The sequence below is a fragment of the Pongo abelii genome, chromosome 5 (assembly GCF_028885655.2).
Source record: "Pongo abelii isolate AG06213 chromosome 5, NHGRI_mPonAbe1-v2.0_pri, whole genome shotgun sequence".
NCBI classification, from domain to species: Eukaryota; Metazoa; Chordata; class Mammalia; order Primates; family Hominidae; genus Pongo; species Pongo abelii.
Genome location: NC_071990.2, coordinates 108847721 through 108860025, shown reverse-complemented (window position 1 = coordinate 108860025; position 12305 = coordinate 108847721). Strand labels below are relative to the sequence as shown.

At 40.4% G+C, this 12305-nt stretch overlaps 1 protein-coding gene across 9 annotated transcripts in view; it reads left to right on the top strand.

The window, feature by feature from the left end:
• The window catches only part of SCML4 (Scm polycomb group protein like 4), a 149751-nt gene that overhangs the window by 71470 nt on the left and 65976 nt on the right, over positions 1 to 12305 (top strand). For 2 of the 9 annotated variants that reach the window (XM_054557941.1, XM_054557942.1), the window contains one exon: positions 8100 to 8314. The exons of the other annotated variants lie outside the window; for them this stretch is intronic. In XM_054557941.1, the coding sequence (XP_054413916.1) occupies positions 8159 to 8314 (156 nt within the window). In that variant the 5' untranslated portion in view covers positions 8100 to 8158. The remainder of the gene's footprint in view (positions 1 to 8099; positions 8315 to 12305) is intronic. 9 annotated transcript variants of the gene reach the window in all.

Genomic DNA, 12305 nt, shown 5'->3' with positions numbered 1-12305 from the left:
GGAATACAGGCATGAGTCACCACACTCAGCCTCCTGGATTTATTTATGGTGGAGAATAGTATCCAAGGGAAAAATTTGATGCTAAGAATGAGTACACGTGAGTCTTGGCTTTAGCTTCTGTTGGTCAAATTTTAATATCAGAATTGGAGAAAAATGTGTGTAAAGGAATTTATTTTTTTCAATTTAACAGATTATATTGGTGGCCCTGTTCTTCTTATGGTATGAAGTTTTCGTTCTATCAAAGGCATTATATTATATTGATGTATTTCTATCCAAAGATTTAAAGTACAAAGGCACCTCTGACTCCAGCTGTGGGCCATCAGCCTCAGTGAGATGGCTAGACTCCACGGTGAACAGGTTGCCACCGGTGCCAGGCATGCTCTGTGGGTGAAATACTATGCCAGGGGCTGTAAGGAGCAGAGTGACATGTGAAACATGGCCCCTGGCCTCTATGGATGTACAGATATCATTTCTGTGTGCAAAACAAAGGGAAAGCTGTATAAGCCATCATGTAGTCAGTGCTTGATGAAACTGGAAGTGCACGCAATGGGTGGTAAAGGAGTCGAGAGACCAGTGTGTGGACGAGGAAAGGCCTCCAAAGTGGGAGAGTTTGAGCCACTTCGGAAATGGTGGAATTTTAGACAGATGCCAAAGTGCATTTTGATCCTTGGGAAGCACCTCACAGACAGCCCTAAGCAGCCCGCAGACACACGAGCATTAGGGTGAAACTGCTGGCAGAAGAATGACACTGGAGACATTGGCTCACAGTGAGGGCAACATGGCGTCCCAGAACAAGAGAAGATAGGGTTGTGTTTTCGAAATGACAGTGAGTAAGAACATTACCCCAAGGTCAGGAACACACTCCATGCAGTTGATAGAAGGAAACAACTTAGAGTCCAGCAGAGGCTAGGCATCCTTAAAGCTACCTGGTTCACTTCTCATAGAAACAAAGAAGCCATTGATCCTGCTTCCAGTTGGGCTGGCTTACCCCTTCTCCATGTACCACCAAACATCCCTGCATCATCACCAGCCCTGTGCCTCTATCTTGCTCTGCTCTGCCCGGGAAAATCCTAGCTCTGATATCACCTGCTCCTACCCTTCCCAACCTTGCTAAAAGAATTGATCTCCCTCCTCCTTGGTGTTCTCATAGCATTTCATACAAAACCTGTTAGACCACGTGTCTTGCATGTTATTATTGCCTCTTTGCTTGTTTGCTTCTCTGTAGACAGTGACTATCTGAGGGGATGTGTCTTATTTATTTATTTATTTATTTATTTATTTATTTATTTATTTATTTTGAGATAGAGTCTCCCTCTGTCGCCCGGGCTGGAGTGCAGTGGCGCGATCTCGGCTCACTGCAAGCTCCGCCTCCCGGTTTCCCGCCATGCTCCTGCCTCAGCCTCCCGAGTAGCTGGGACTACAGGCGGCTGCCACCACGCCCGGCTAATTTTTTGTACTTTTGGTAGAGACGGGGTTTCACCATGTTAGCTAGGATGGTCTCGATCTCCTGACCTCGTGATCCACCCACCTCGGCCTCCCAAACTGCTGGGATTACAGGCGTGAGCCACTGCACCCGGCCGGGATGAGTCTTATTTTTATTTGGCATCAGAGTACCTAAGCATAGTGTTTGAGCCTCACTGTCTATTCAACAGAAATCTGCTGGACAAATTAGTAAATTAAAGAGTAAATACATGAATACATGTCTCAGACTAACTCTTGGATGACCCAGTGGCTCCACGGGATTGGAGTATGCTTTGGATTTGGTCATTTCTTGATCTTTATCTTGATGAAGCATGATTCGCCAGGACCTTGGTTGATATGTATTAGATTTGCAAAGCTGACATGTAAAATGTCATTCCAAATTAATAGAACAGATCTTAGTTACTCTTGCTTTCCGTTGTAGTATTTCTAGCCAAGTCTTGGCTTGATAAGAAGAGGGAGACTTAGGAAGCCAGCGGAAAATCACTTGATTTAATATTCCAAGCCAGGATTTGTCACCTGTTTAAAGGTTATAACTTGGAGACTTAGAGACTTGATGACTAGGCTGTTTTAGGGACAGACTCTTTTAATGACTGCTAAAGCACTGTGCTTCAAGATGGCTTTCAAATCTGACCCGAACTGAGGTAGTATTCACTGCACTGAAGTCCACAATTAAAAGCAGAAAAATTCAGAGGTTTCATATATCCCTCCAGGATCCTGGGCATTCTCAAGTTATTCATATATATATGTGTGTATATATATATATATATATATTTTTTTTTTTTTTTCTTTTGAGATAGAGTCTCGCTCACTCTGTTGTCCAGGCTGAAGTGCAGTTGCATGATCTCCTGGATTCAAGTGATTCTTGTGCTTCAACCTCCTGAATAGTAGGACTACAGGCATATGCTATCATGCCTGGCTCATTTATGTATTTTTATTAGAGATGGGAGTTTCACCATGTTGGCCAGGCTGGTCTCAAACTCCTGACCTCAAGTGATCCACCTGCCTCAGCCTCCGAAAGTGCTGGGATGACAGGTGTGAGCCACTGTACCCGGCCTGATTTATATATTTGGATGTGTTAAATTATGTATCTATGGATAGAATATCTTTGGACAGCATTTGAGGTCTTTGAAGGTCTCTGGAGATGGGGGAATCTGGGAAGAGGGCAGTGGCCCAGCTGCCACCTGTGGGGAGATGGTGTCAAGGAGGGGGAGATGGTGTTAAGGAGAGTGATGGTGGCAAGCTGCTTCTTTCTGGGGTCCAGTGAAACACTCCTGTCCATCATCTGTTTATGGATGCGCTTCTTAGCTTTGGAACAACTTTTTCTGATATTTTTGCTGATTGATAAAGACATTTTTGCCTTTTTGTTACTTTTGTTTGCAACGTTAACATAGTAGCCACTGAAGTTCTGTGGCTCAAGAACAAAAACTGTTAGAAAACAAAAGGCCATTCCAGGAAGCAAAAATTTTCAGTAGAAACTTTGAGAAAATAAGAATCATCCATTCATTGCTTATTTTTCTCTTTATCCTATTTTTCTAATTCTGATTTTAAAAATTCAGACAATGTGGCTGGGCGTGGCGGCTCACACCTGTAATCCCAGCACTTTGGGAGGCCGAGGTGGGCAGATCACGAGGTCAGGAGTTCAAGACCAATCATGCAAACATGGTGAAACCCCGTCTCTACTAAGAATACAAAAATTAGCCGGGCGTGATGCCTGGCGCCTGTAATCCCAGCTGCTTGGGAGGCTGAGGCAGGAGAATTGCTTGAACCCGGGAGGCGGAGGTTGCGGCGAGCCGAGATTGTGCCACTGCACTGCAGCCTGGCAACACAGCGAGACTCCATCTCAAAAAAAAAAAAAAAAAAAAAATTCAGACAATGCAAAAGTGTACAAAGAGGAAAGAAAGAGCATCTTTTAGTATTTTCCTGCCAGACACAATTGTCATCAGCCTTTTGATGATTACTTTTCCCAGACCTTTTTATGCTTAAACTTGTGCAGATTTGTCTTTATCTATATACATTAAATATATGTAGAGAATCAAAGTATATATGCTATTTTGCAATCTTCACATATGCGTGTATATGTACATATATATACACAAATATTTCATTTTATGAATGTGAAATAATGTGCTAAACCACGGTTGTTTTGAGGGACATTTTGATTGCTCTCAGTATTTCACTATTATAAAGAATGCTGCAAAGAATATCCTTGGCCATATATCTTTGTGCTCTTGTCAGATTCTTTTTTTAGGATAAATCCTCAGGAGTGATACAGTTGGATTAGGAGGTGTGACTGTGTAAATTTTTACGTGGTTTTCAAATTGTCCTCCAGAAAGGCTAGCCAATTTGTACCCTTGCCAACAATCAATGAAAGTGCCCATTGTATCAGCCCCTCACCAACATGAGTGTTGTCAGGGTTTTTCACATTTATCAGTCTGGCAATCGACAAATGATACCTCAATTTACTTTTTGGGGGAGTTGGCAATAAAGTGCAGAATCTTTTCTTGTAATAATTCACCTCTTTCCTTCCTTCCTTCTTTCCTGCTTGTCTTTTTGTATCCTTTGCTCATTTCCTATTGTGTGTATCGGGGGAGTGAGTTTCACTTTTATTGGGTTGATGCAAAAGTAAGGAAGTCCTTCCATTAGTTTCAATGGTAAAAACCGTGACTACTTCTGCACCAACCTAGTATTTTTATAATTTGCAGCAGTTCTTTGTATTAACCTTTTGTTGTTCCTGTATGTAGCCAATAGTTTCCTTAGCTTTATTTTCAATCTTTTTTATGATTTTACACTTACTTTATGAAAGTGTTTGAGCTTTACGTGGTCATGTCTATCAATCTTTCTAGTTCTGCTTCCCAAGTTTTCTAATATCCAGTACTTAGAAAGCTCATCCCCATTCCGAGAACATACAAATGTTGACTTATATTGTCTTTAGGACTTTTTAATGTTTCTTTTTTTAATGTATATTTAAGTGTTGGAAATTTCTGAAAATATTTTGTTAAAATATAGGTAAAATTTTATTTATTTCTAAATGCCAGTTGTCCATAAATCATTTATTGCATTTTCCTGTCTTGATGTGAAATGTTCCTAAATTTTTTGAATGGAAATTTAGTATACATTTAATTTCTGGACTAACTTTTCCATTGACCCAATTGCTACTCCTATACCATACTGCTGCCATGATTGGAGATTTATAGCACATTTTAATAACTAAGAGGGCAAATCTTCCGCACTAGACTTTGTTTTGCCCTTCTTTTTCTAAAGTCAGTTTGGATTTTTAATGTGATTGCATTTAATTAAAATTATATTTTTAAAATACCCATCTGTCCCAAAATAAAATAATCTTATTTATTCAAATCTTATTTAAGGACATTAGCAAAATTTTAAGAAATATTATTTCCTTCACTGGAATCTTTCTACTTCTTATGAAATCTATATGAAGAACTGTGAAGGGTCTGAGATTTTACCCTCTCTGACAGCAAACAAATTAGCCGGCCCTGGTGTCACAGATGCTGGCAGAAGACAGATAGCTCCTAGGTCAGAGGTACAGCAAGTCACACAACTTCATGTTCTCATGGGCTTCCCTTGTCCAAGCTCCATGGTGGATACTGCACATGCAGTGGGTTTGTGTCTCAGCTGAGGAGCTCTAAGCTCAGGAAACCCTAGTGGGGTCAGAGAAAGCTTCCTTGAGTTAACTGAGGAAGGAGAGGCATGGACTAGAGGGGGAAGAAAGAGCATTCCAGGCAAAGGGAACTGCAAATGCAAAGGCCCTGTGGTGGGTGCAAGTGTGTCAACAACTATAAATAACAGGAAAAAAATGCCACCATGGTGACTTCATTATCTTTTGGCTGATGGTGCTGAAGTGAACTGGCCTGTTTATTCTTTCCACTGTAAATGACCTGTTTATCTTGCCTAAATGCTTATAGATGTTTTTGTGTTAGTGTTGATTTGTTGTTCTTTTCTTTCTTTCTTTCCTTCTTTTGAGATGGAGTCTCACTCTGTCACACCCAAGTTGGAGTGCAGTGGCGCGATCTTAGCTCACTGCAACCTGCCTCAGCCTCCCTAGTAGTTGGAATTATAGGCGCCTGCCACCATGCCCAGCTAATTTTTTGTATTTTTAGTAGAGACGGGGTTTCCCCATGTTGGCCAGGCTGGTCTGGAACTCCTGACCTCAGGTGATCCGCCTGCCTTGGCCTCCCAGTGTGCTGGGATTACAGGTGTGAGACACTGCACCCAGCCTGATCATGGGTTTTCTCTTGTTGACTTCAGATCTTGATGTTAGTGGATAGGTTGTCTTTACTCCTCAGTAAAGACAAAGTAGTAAAGTAGAGAAGCATGTCCTAAACTAGGAAAAAAATAATTCCTGAGTTTAAAGTTTATAGAAATAATAAGGAAGAAGCAGAAACTTGATGAGAATAGTTCAAAATTAGACTTGGACCAACTTTCATATAGCGAAAATCTTATTAAATAAATTTGGTGGTTCTTCAATGTTTTTAGTAGTCTCTTTTTGGAAAACAAATATTTTGGATGTTTATTGGCACTGTGGAGTATATTTATTGGCACTAAGTCTAGAAGTAGGATGATTTTTTTTGTTTACATGTAAGTGAGCTTATAGTTCCTCATCCTAACTGATTGACTCTAAGATACCTTTAGTTATATCCCCTGTCATTATTTTATGTACTACTAAGATAGAAAAAAAATGCTCCCTATGGAATTCTGACACACTGTAGGGTGCACCCTGATTTCAGAGATGTTAATATATGAAAAATATGCTTCTTAGAATCAATGAGACCGAGTATTTTTCTTAAACTCACAAGAACAGAAAAAAAATTCATATCCAAAACACCTTGTCTATCTGTCTAACAGTGCATTGTTTTCTGTTTAACAGTGCATTCAAAAAATAAATTTATACTTTAAAATTCTATTTACTACATATGGTATTTCCAAGAACAATTAAGATTATTGATAGAATACTGTTCATATTCAGAAAATTAACAAAGTGACCTTAAATCTATAAAGGATACCCAATATCTCCTATCATGTTTTTAAGAACTTCCACTATTTTGTATTTTCTGTCCTGAGCAGAGCAATCTTGTCGTCGTAGACAAGGCCCAGGCCAGGGTGTAGGGACTGTGCCCATCGTCTTCCCCAACTTCTTCTACAAGCGTTTGGGCAAAAGCCTCTCATTTCCACTGTAAGGTACCACTAATCCTTAAAAATGAATTTTATCACCCCTGAATCAAAGTCTAAAGTTCTGCCTCACTCATCACATTCCTGAACATTCCAGGAAGTCTGACCCCTGAGCTCATGATACCACTATGTTCTTTGAGTTAAGTTTGATCAACTACATCTTGCTTCAAGGTTTAGGCAATTCTACCTGAGAAGCTTATTCTTTTTTTTTTTTTTTTTTTTTTTGAGACAGTCTTGCTCTGTCACCCAGGCTGGTATGTAGTGGTGCGATCTCAGCTCACTGCAACCTCTGCCTCCCTGGTTCAAGCAATTCTCCTGCCTCAGCCTCCCGAGTAGCTGGGATTACAGGCATGGGCAGCCAAGCCTGGCTAATTTCTGTATTCTTAGTAGAGATGGGGTTTCGCTATATTGTCCAGGCTAGTCTCGAACTCCTAGGCTCAAGTGATCCACCAGCCTCAGCTTCCCAAAGTGCTGGGATTATAGGCATGAGTCAGTGTTCCTGGCGTGCCTGGCCTTATTATTCATATTTTTAGTGCCATGCTAAGATTATTGTAGTATGTGTGGTATCTGTACAAAGGATTGTACATGCTGAACAATTACCCATAGTCCTGCCATCTTTGCCTTGGTGGCATTTTAGCATGTCTCCTTCCACTTTTTTACCATACACATTTTTTGCATAGTTGAGGTCATTTTAATGTGTGATGCTTTTTTTATTCAACATCATGCTGTTCAAAAAGTGTCATTAAAGGCTTTTAACTAGTTGATTGTTTTATTCTGCAGATATTAAGTATTCTCCTATTGCTTATTATTTGGGTTGCATCCATTTTAATTTTGCAATTCTAAATCATGTTAAAATGAACAAATCATGTTAAAATGAACATGCCTGTATGTAAATCTCTGTCCACATTTTGATACAGGAACATCATCAACTTTCATACAATTGATTTGATAAATTTAAATTTCTTTTAAATTTCTTTCAAGAGAAAAAGAGGTCATGACAATTTATAACTCAAGCAAAGAGATAGGAGTGAACATAAGAGAGTGGCTTTGTTTATTTAATATTATTGTTACAACAGTTCAAAGTTGAACTAACTGAGGAAACTGAGACACAGACAAAGTCATTTTGTTGCTGGTGACATTATCAGCCGTGTTTGGAGCTGGGAAACTATTGTTTTCTTTGCCTAGCCAGTATCTTCCCTACTTCACTTGCCCCATGGAAATTCAACATCCTTGAAATTACACCAGTTAACTCCCCCAGAGGGCCAACAGCATCGTAAATGCATCTAGTGGTACCTAGCTCCTTCATATTTGGTCTTCCCCTCCAATAAGTGGTAGGTATGGCCAAAATCACCAGACAGGATCATGTTTGCCTTGCAAACCAAACAAACCCTTCTGTTTTTGTTTTGCTTTGTGTCTGGACTAATTCTTAGCACCTCTTCTGCCTGTGAGCGATTTGTCACCTCATTCTGTAAGACTGGCACCAGCAGAAATGCAGTCTCAAAGGATCCCGGGGAGAAAGCGAGGCCGACCCTCACTTCACTCCACACCTATGAAGATGGCAGTTCATAACCTTTATTCTGCTTCAGCTGGCTCTTTACCAGCAGTGAAGATCCCAAAGAAAAGAGGGCGGAAACCCGGGTACAAGGTACGGCTCCATCATCTCCTTCTCCAAAGTGGTATTGGGCTGGGGCGTGGGTACTTGGTCAGACCTGCACTGCAAAATGCCACTAGAGGTTGGGAGCTTGATAGAGACGGGATGAGAAATAAGCCTCCCTCAGTGAAGTATGTGATGGATGAGGTCTCACTGTTACAACATGGCACATAATGCATGCTGTCGTGTGCATTTTTCCAAGTGGAGAAAGCAAATTACACCAGATGGGGAAAGTTGTGAGCGAGCAGATTTTAGGGTCATCGCTAAACACACATTATTAAACCTTGCATCTAAATTAGTGTTTCAGACACTGAGCTTTCCCCTGACTGTTCCTACTAGGGTAAATCTTGAAGCCACTTTCCAGAACTCATTTGTCATTTATTTTAGCAGGAGCAGATGATGTTCCTGAGACATTTAAATTAATAACGTGAGCAGGCCAGTGTCTAAGGACATGGGAAAGTCTTCCCAAACAGAACCTCAACACAGAGAGTCATAATGAAAATTCAGCGTGTTAATTCCTAGTTTCCCACTTCTAAAAGGTGCTGACATCGAGTTTGGCTACAAGGAGGCATATCACACAAAATTACATTCCTGTGACCCTTTTAAGAATTAGCAGTGATTTGGAGAGGCTGGGGTGGAGAATAAATCCTCTGATGTAACCACAATCATAAACCAACTCAAACCCAAGGGAGGGCTGCTTCTCTTCGTTGTTTTTGAATAGGCTACTAGAGAGGAAAAAAATGTTACACTTGTTCTTCACAAACCTTTCGGGCATTAGAAAATGAGCTTCAGAAGTTTTCCTTCGTCTATTTTTCGTGAAATAAAGGCTTATGTTTCCATCTTGAGACCTGAATACTGAAACCAGAATGCAAATTGGCAATTAACTCCCATATATTTAGGAACATATATGGAAATTATTTCAGGTCAGTAGAAAGAGCTTCTGGAAGATTTGGTAATGAATTCAACTTCTATCCCTTTGGTTCTCCATAGTTCTTCCAAATGCTGGAAAATAAAATCAGTAGGTGGGAGGAAGGCTCCTCAAAGTTATTGTGGGGTCATTGGTTTTAGTAAAAGAAGCTTTTACTCAGCTATCTCATGAGGTAAAGTCTTCTCTCACTGGTTGTTCTTCTAACAACAAGAATCTCCTTTCTTTCATGTGCATGCCAGCTTTAGAACAGTCTCTGAAGCTGGCGTAGGGCCAGTCTTACCCACTCACTACTGTGCAGTTGTTGGCTTCTGGGAATTGCATCTGGAGGGCTGGAGAAGGGCAGCCTTTCTGTTTAGAGATGCATCGAGCAAATCCAGGATTCGAAGAAACATACTGAAGACTTCTCCCTCCTATTTGGCCTTTCTCCTACTCTCCTGGAGGCTGTGACCCAAGAATGAAAATTACCAACAGACTCAGCATTCCTGGGGCCAGGAAGAATGGAAAATTCATTCCATGAAAGGAACCTGATTTTACAATTTTCCTGTCTCCTCAAAAGGGTAGTTTTCAGCACTCATGACACTCAGAGACAACTCAGATCAGGAAGAAATCTTTGGGTTGGTTGGCTGATAATACAGAGCTCTGCCCAAAGCAGGCAGTCTCTTCCCATTTCCTCATAGAGTTTCTCTTATGGGAAGTAGGCCACTGCTCTTCCTTGAATCCACTTCCCATATATTTAGGAAAATGTATGGAAATTATTTTAGGCCAACAACTCCCAGACAGCTTCCCAAGCTATGGGCTTAATATTCTAGAATAATAGTTCCAAACCGGGTGCCATTCTGTGTGAAGTTCCCACCCATCCGTGGTGACATAAGAAAAACAAGAGCCATTTGAAAGTCTTCATGACGTTCAAGTGATTCCTCTTAAAGGATGATCCTTTATTCTGAAATATCTGCTTCCTACTATCTTGGTGGTAAAATGTATTGTTTTATTAAACGTTGTATGTTGATAGGATTTAGTAATTTTTAAACATGTTCTTAGTTGGCAAAATCAAGTTGGCAACATATTAATCTCCCCAGTTTTATTTTGACAATTTCCTAGACCTGGACACCCCATTTTACCATTAATGACAGGACTTTATTTGTGAAGAAGCCAGCTCAGAAATTGTACAGTTTCACTCCATTTGCCAAATGTCCACTAATTTGACAATTTTAACTATCTGGGACACAGCTAGGGAGACATAAGTTGTTAAAAAAAATCCTGACTAAGCAAAGTAAGATATTACTTGGTCTAACTTTTAAAGATCTTGTATTTCATTGCTAAGAAAACGCTTCCAGGCCTTCCATCAGAATTTGTTTACATTTTTTGTTAACATATTTCTTGCAAGCTCAATTACAGGTGGTTAGTAGCCTTAGATTTGAAGGGGAAGGTATTTTGGGGGAGAAGACTCCATACACAGCTGGACACTGGAGAATAATAATTACTTTTGTAGTGAGATGATAATATACTAACAAGAGAGAAATAATACAATAATGTCAATCTTATAAAATAAGATATAATATAATTTTATTATATCAGTAATAACATTATTACAATGATATATTGATGTTAATAATAGCATCGTAATAAAATAATATGTTTCTGAGCCTTTGGCAGGCTCTTCTCCAGGAGATTCTGAGGACGCCTCATTGTGTTGACTGTATAACAAGTCTATGCTGGTTGACATTTGTCACTTCTTGCCTGATGCTTCCCCAGCTTCTCTGTCAATCACCTTTGTGCATATGTGGGAACTCTTTCTGGTCCAAGACCTCCCTTCAAGACCCAAGAACATGTAACACAGGTTGTGACACTTAACTGCTTCCTGAGGATAACATGAGTGAATTGCAGGCAGATAAGGGAGGGTTACACTGGCAGTCAGGTGTCAATGCTCTAGAGTTCATAGGTCAGGCCCCCTCCCAGGGCCCATCTGGCCATCTCCTTCTTGGCCCCAGGCTTGCAGCCACATGACTGGGGCAGGCTCACAGCTGGAAGAGTATCACATTTTATGGTGCTACTGCCCCCTTCTTGCCCTGGTCAAAGAAAGCAAAACCTCTGAACGTTGTATGTTCTATGAAGAGCCATACTCTGACTACCATGAAAATAACCTTGTTCATGATCAAACAGAGCATTTACCTCTCCATTTGAAACATCTGCTATTGGTTGAGGTCCTTAGTTCAGAGACTCCCCAAGATCAATAGGTAGATTTTCCTTACGTTTCATGACCAAAAAGACCACCAAGGTATTTTTAAAGAAACAGAGAGGGGCTGCAGTAAGAACAAATCCTAGTTTCCATTCTGTTGAGCCAGCTGGTTATAATGCCTCTAATAGTGGGATTTCAATCTTCTGTGTCTTCCTGGTTGGGATTTTTATTTAAGCAGAAGAAACAAGTTCTGGGTTTTGAAAAATAGCTGTTTGTCCCCAATACAAAGTAATAATAATACTAATAGCAACCATAATCATAGAAAATATTTATTGAATACTTTTATGTTTGAGGCTCCGGGTGGAAGCATTTTGTGTGTATTTCTTATTTGATCCTTGATAGTTTGAGAGTGAGAGGAAAGAACTGCAGAAAAACTGCAGGACTTAGGCATGAATGAACCAAGCCCACAGGAGGCAGCAGCCCTCCACTCCTCAGCCATCGCCTTGTATTATTGTTCAGAATGGCAATTATGCTTCTCAAGTCAAAAAAGAGGAAATGATGTTCTGTCTGCTCTGTTTAATGAGTTAAGAAAGGTGTGGCATGTTCTAGAAAGGATATCATCCTTGAAATGTTAAAAACAAAATAGTTAAAATGACGTAAAATGTTGGTAATTGTGTCATTCGGGATACAAATTCAGCTGCCGTAACAAGGGCTAAATAACAGTGGCTTTAAAGAAGAAAGAGCTAATTTCTCCCTCATGTTAAAGTGTGGGAAGGCTGGTATGATGGCTCCATGGGGTGGGGACCCGGGCTGTTCCTGTATTGTTGTTTGTCACCTAGGCTGGAGTGCAGTGGCACCCTCACAGCTCACTGTAGCCTCGA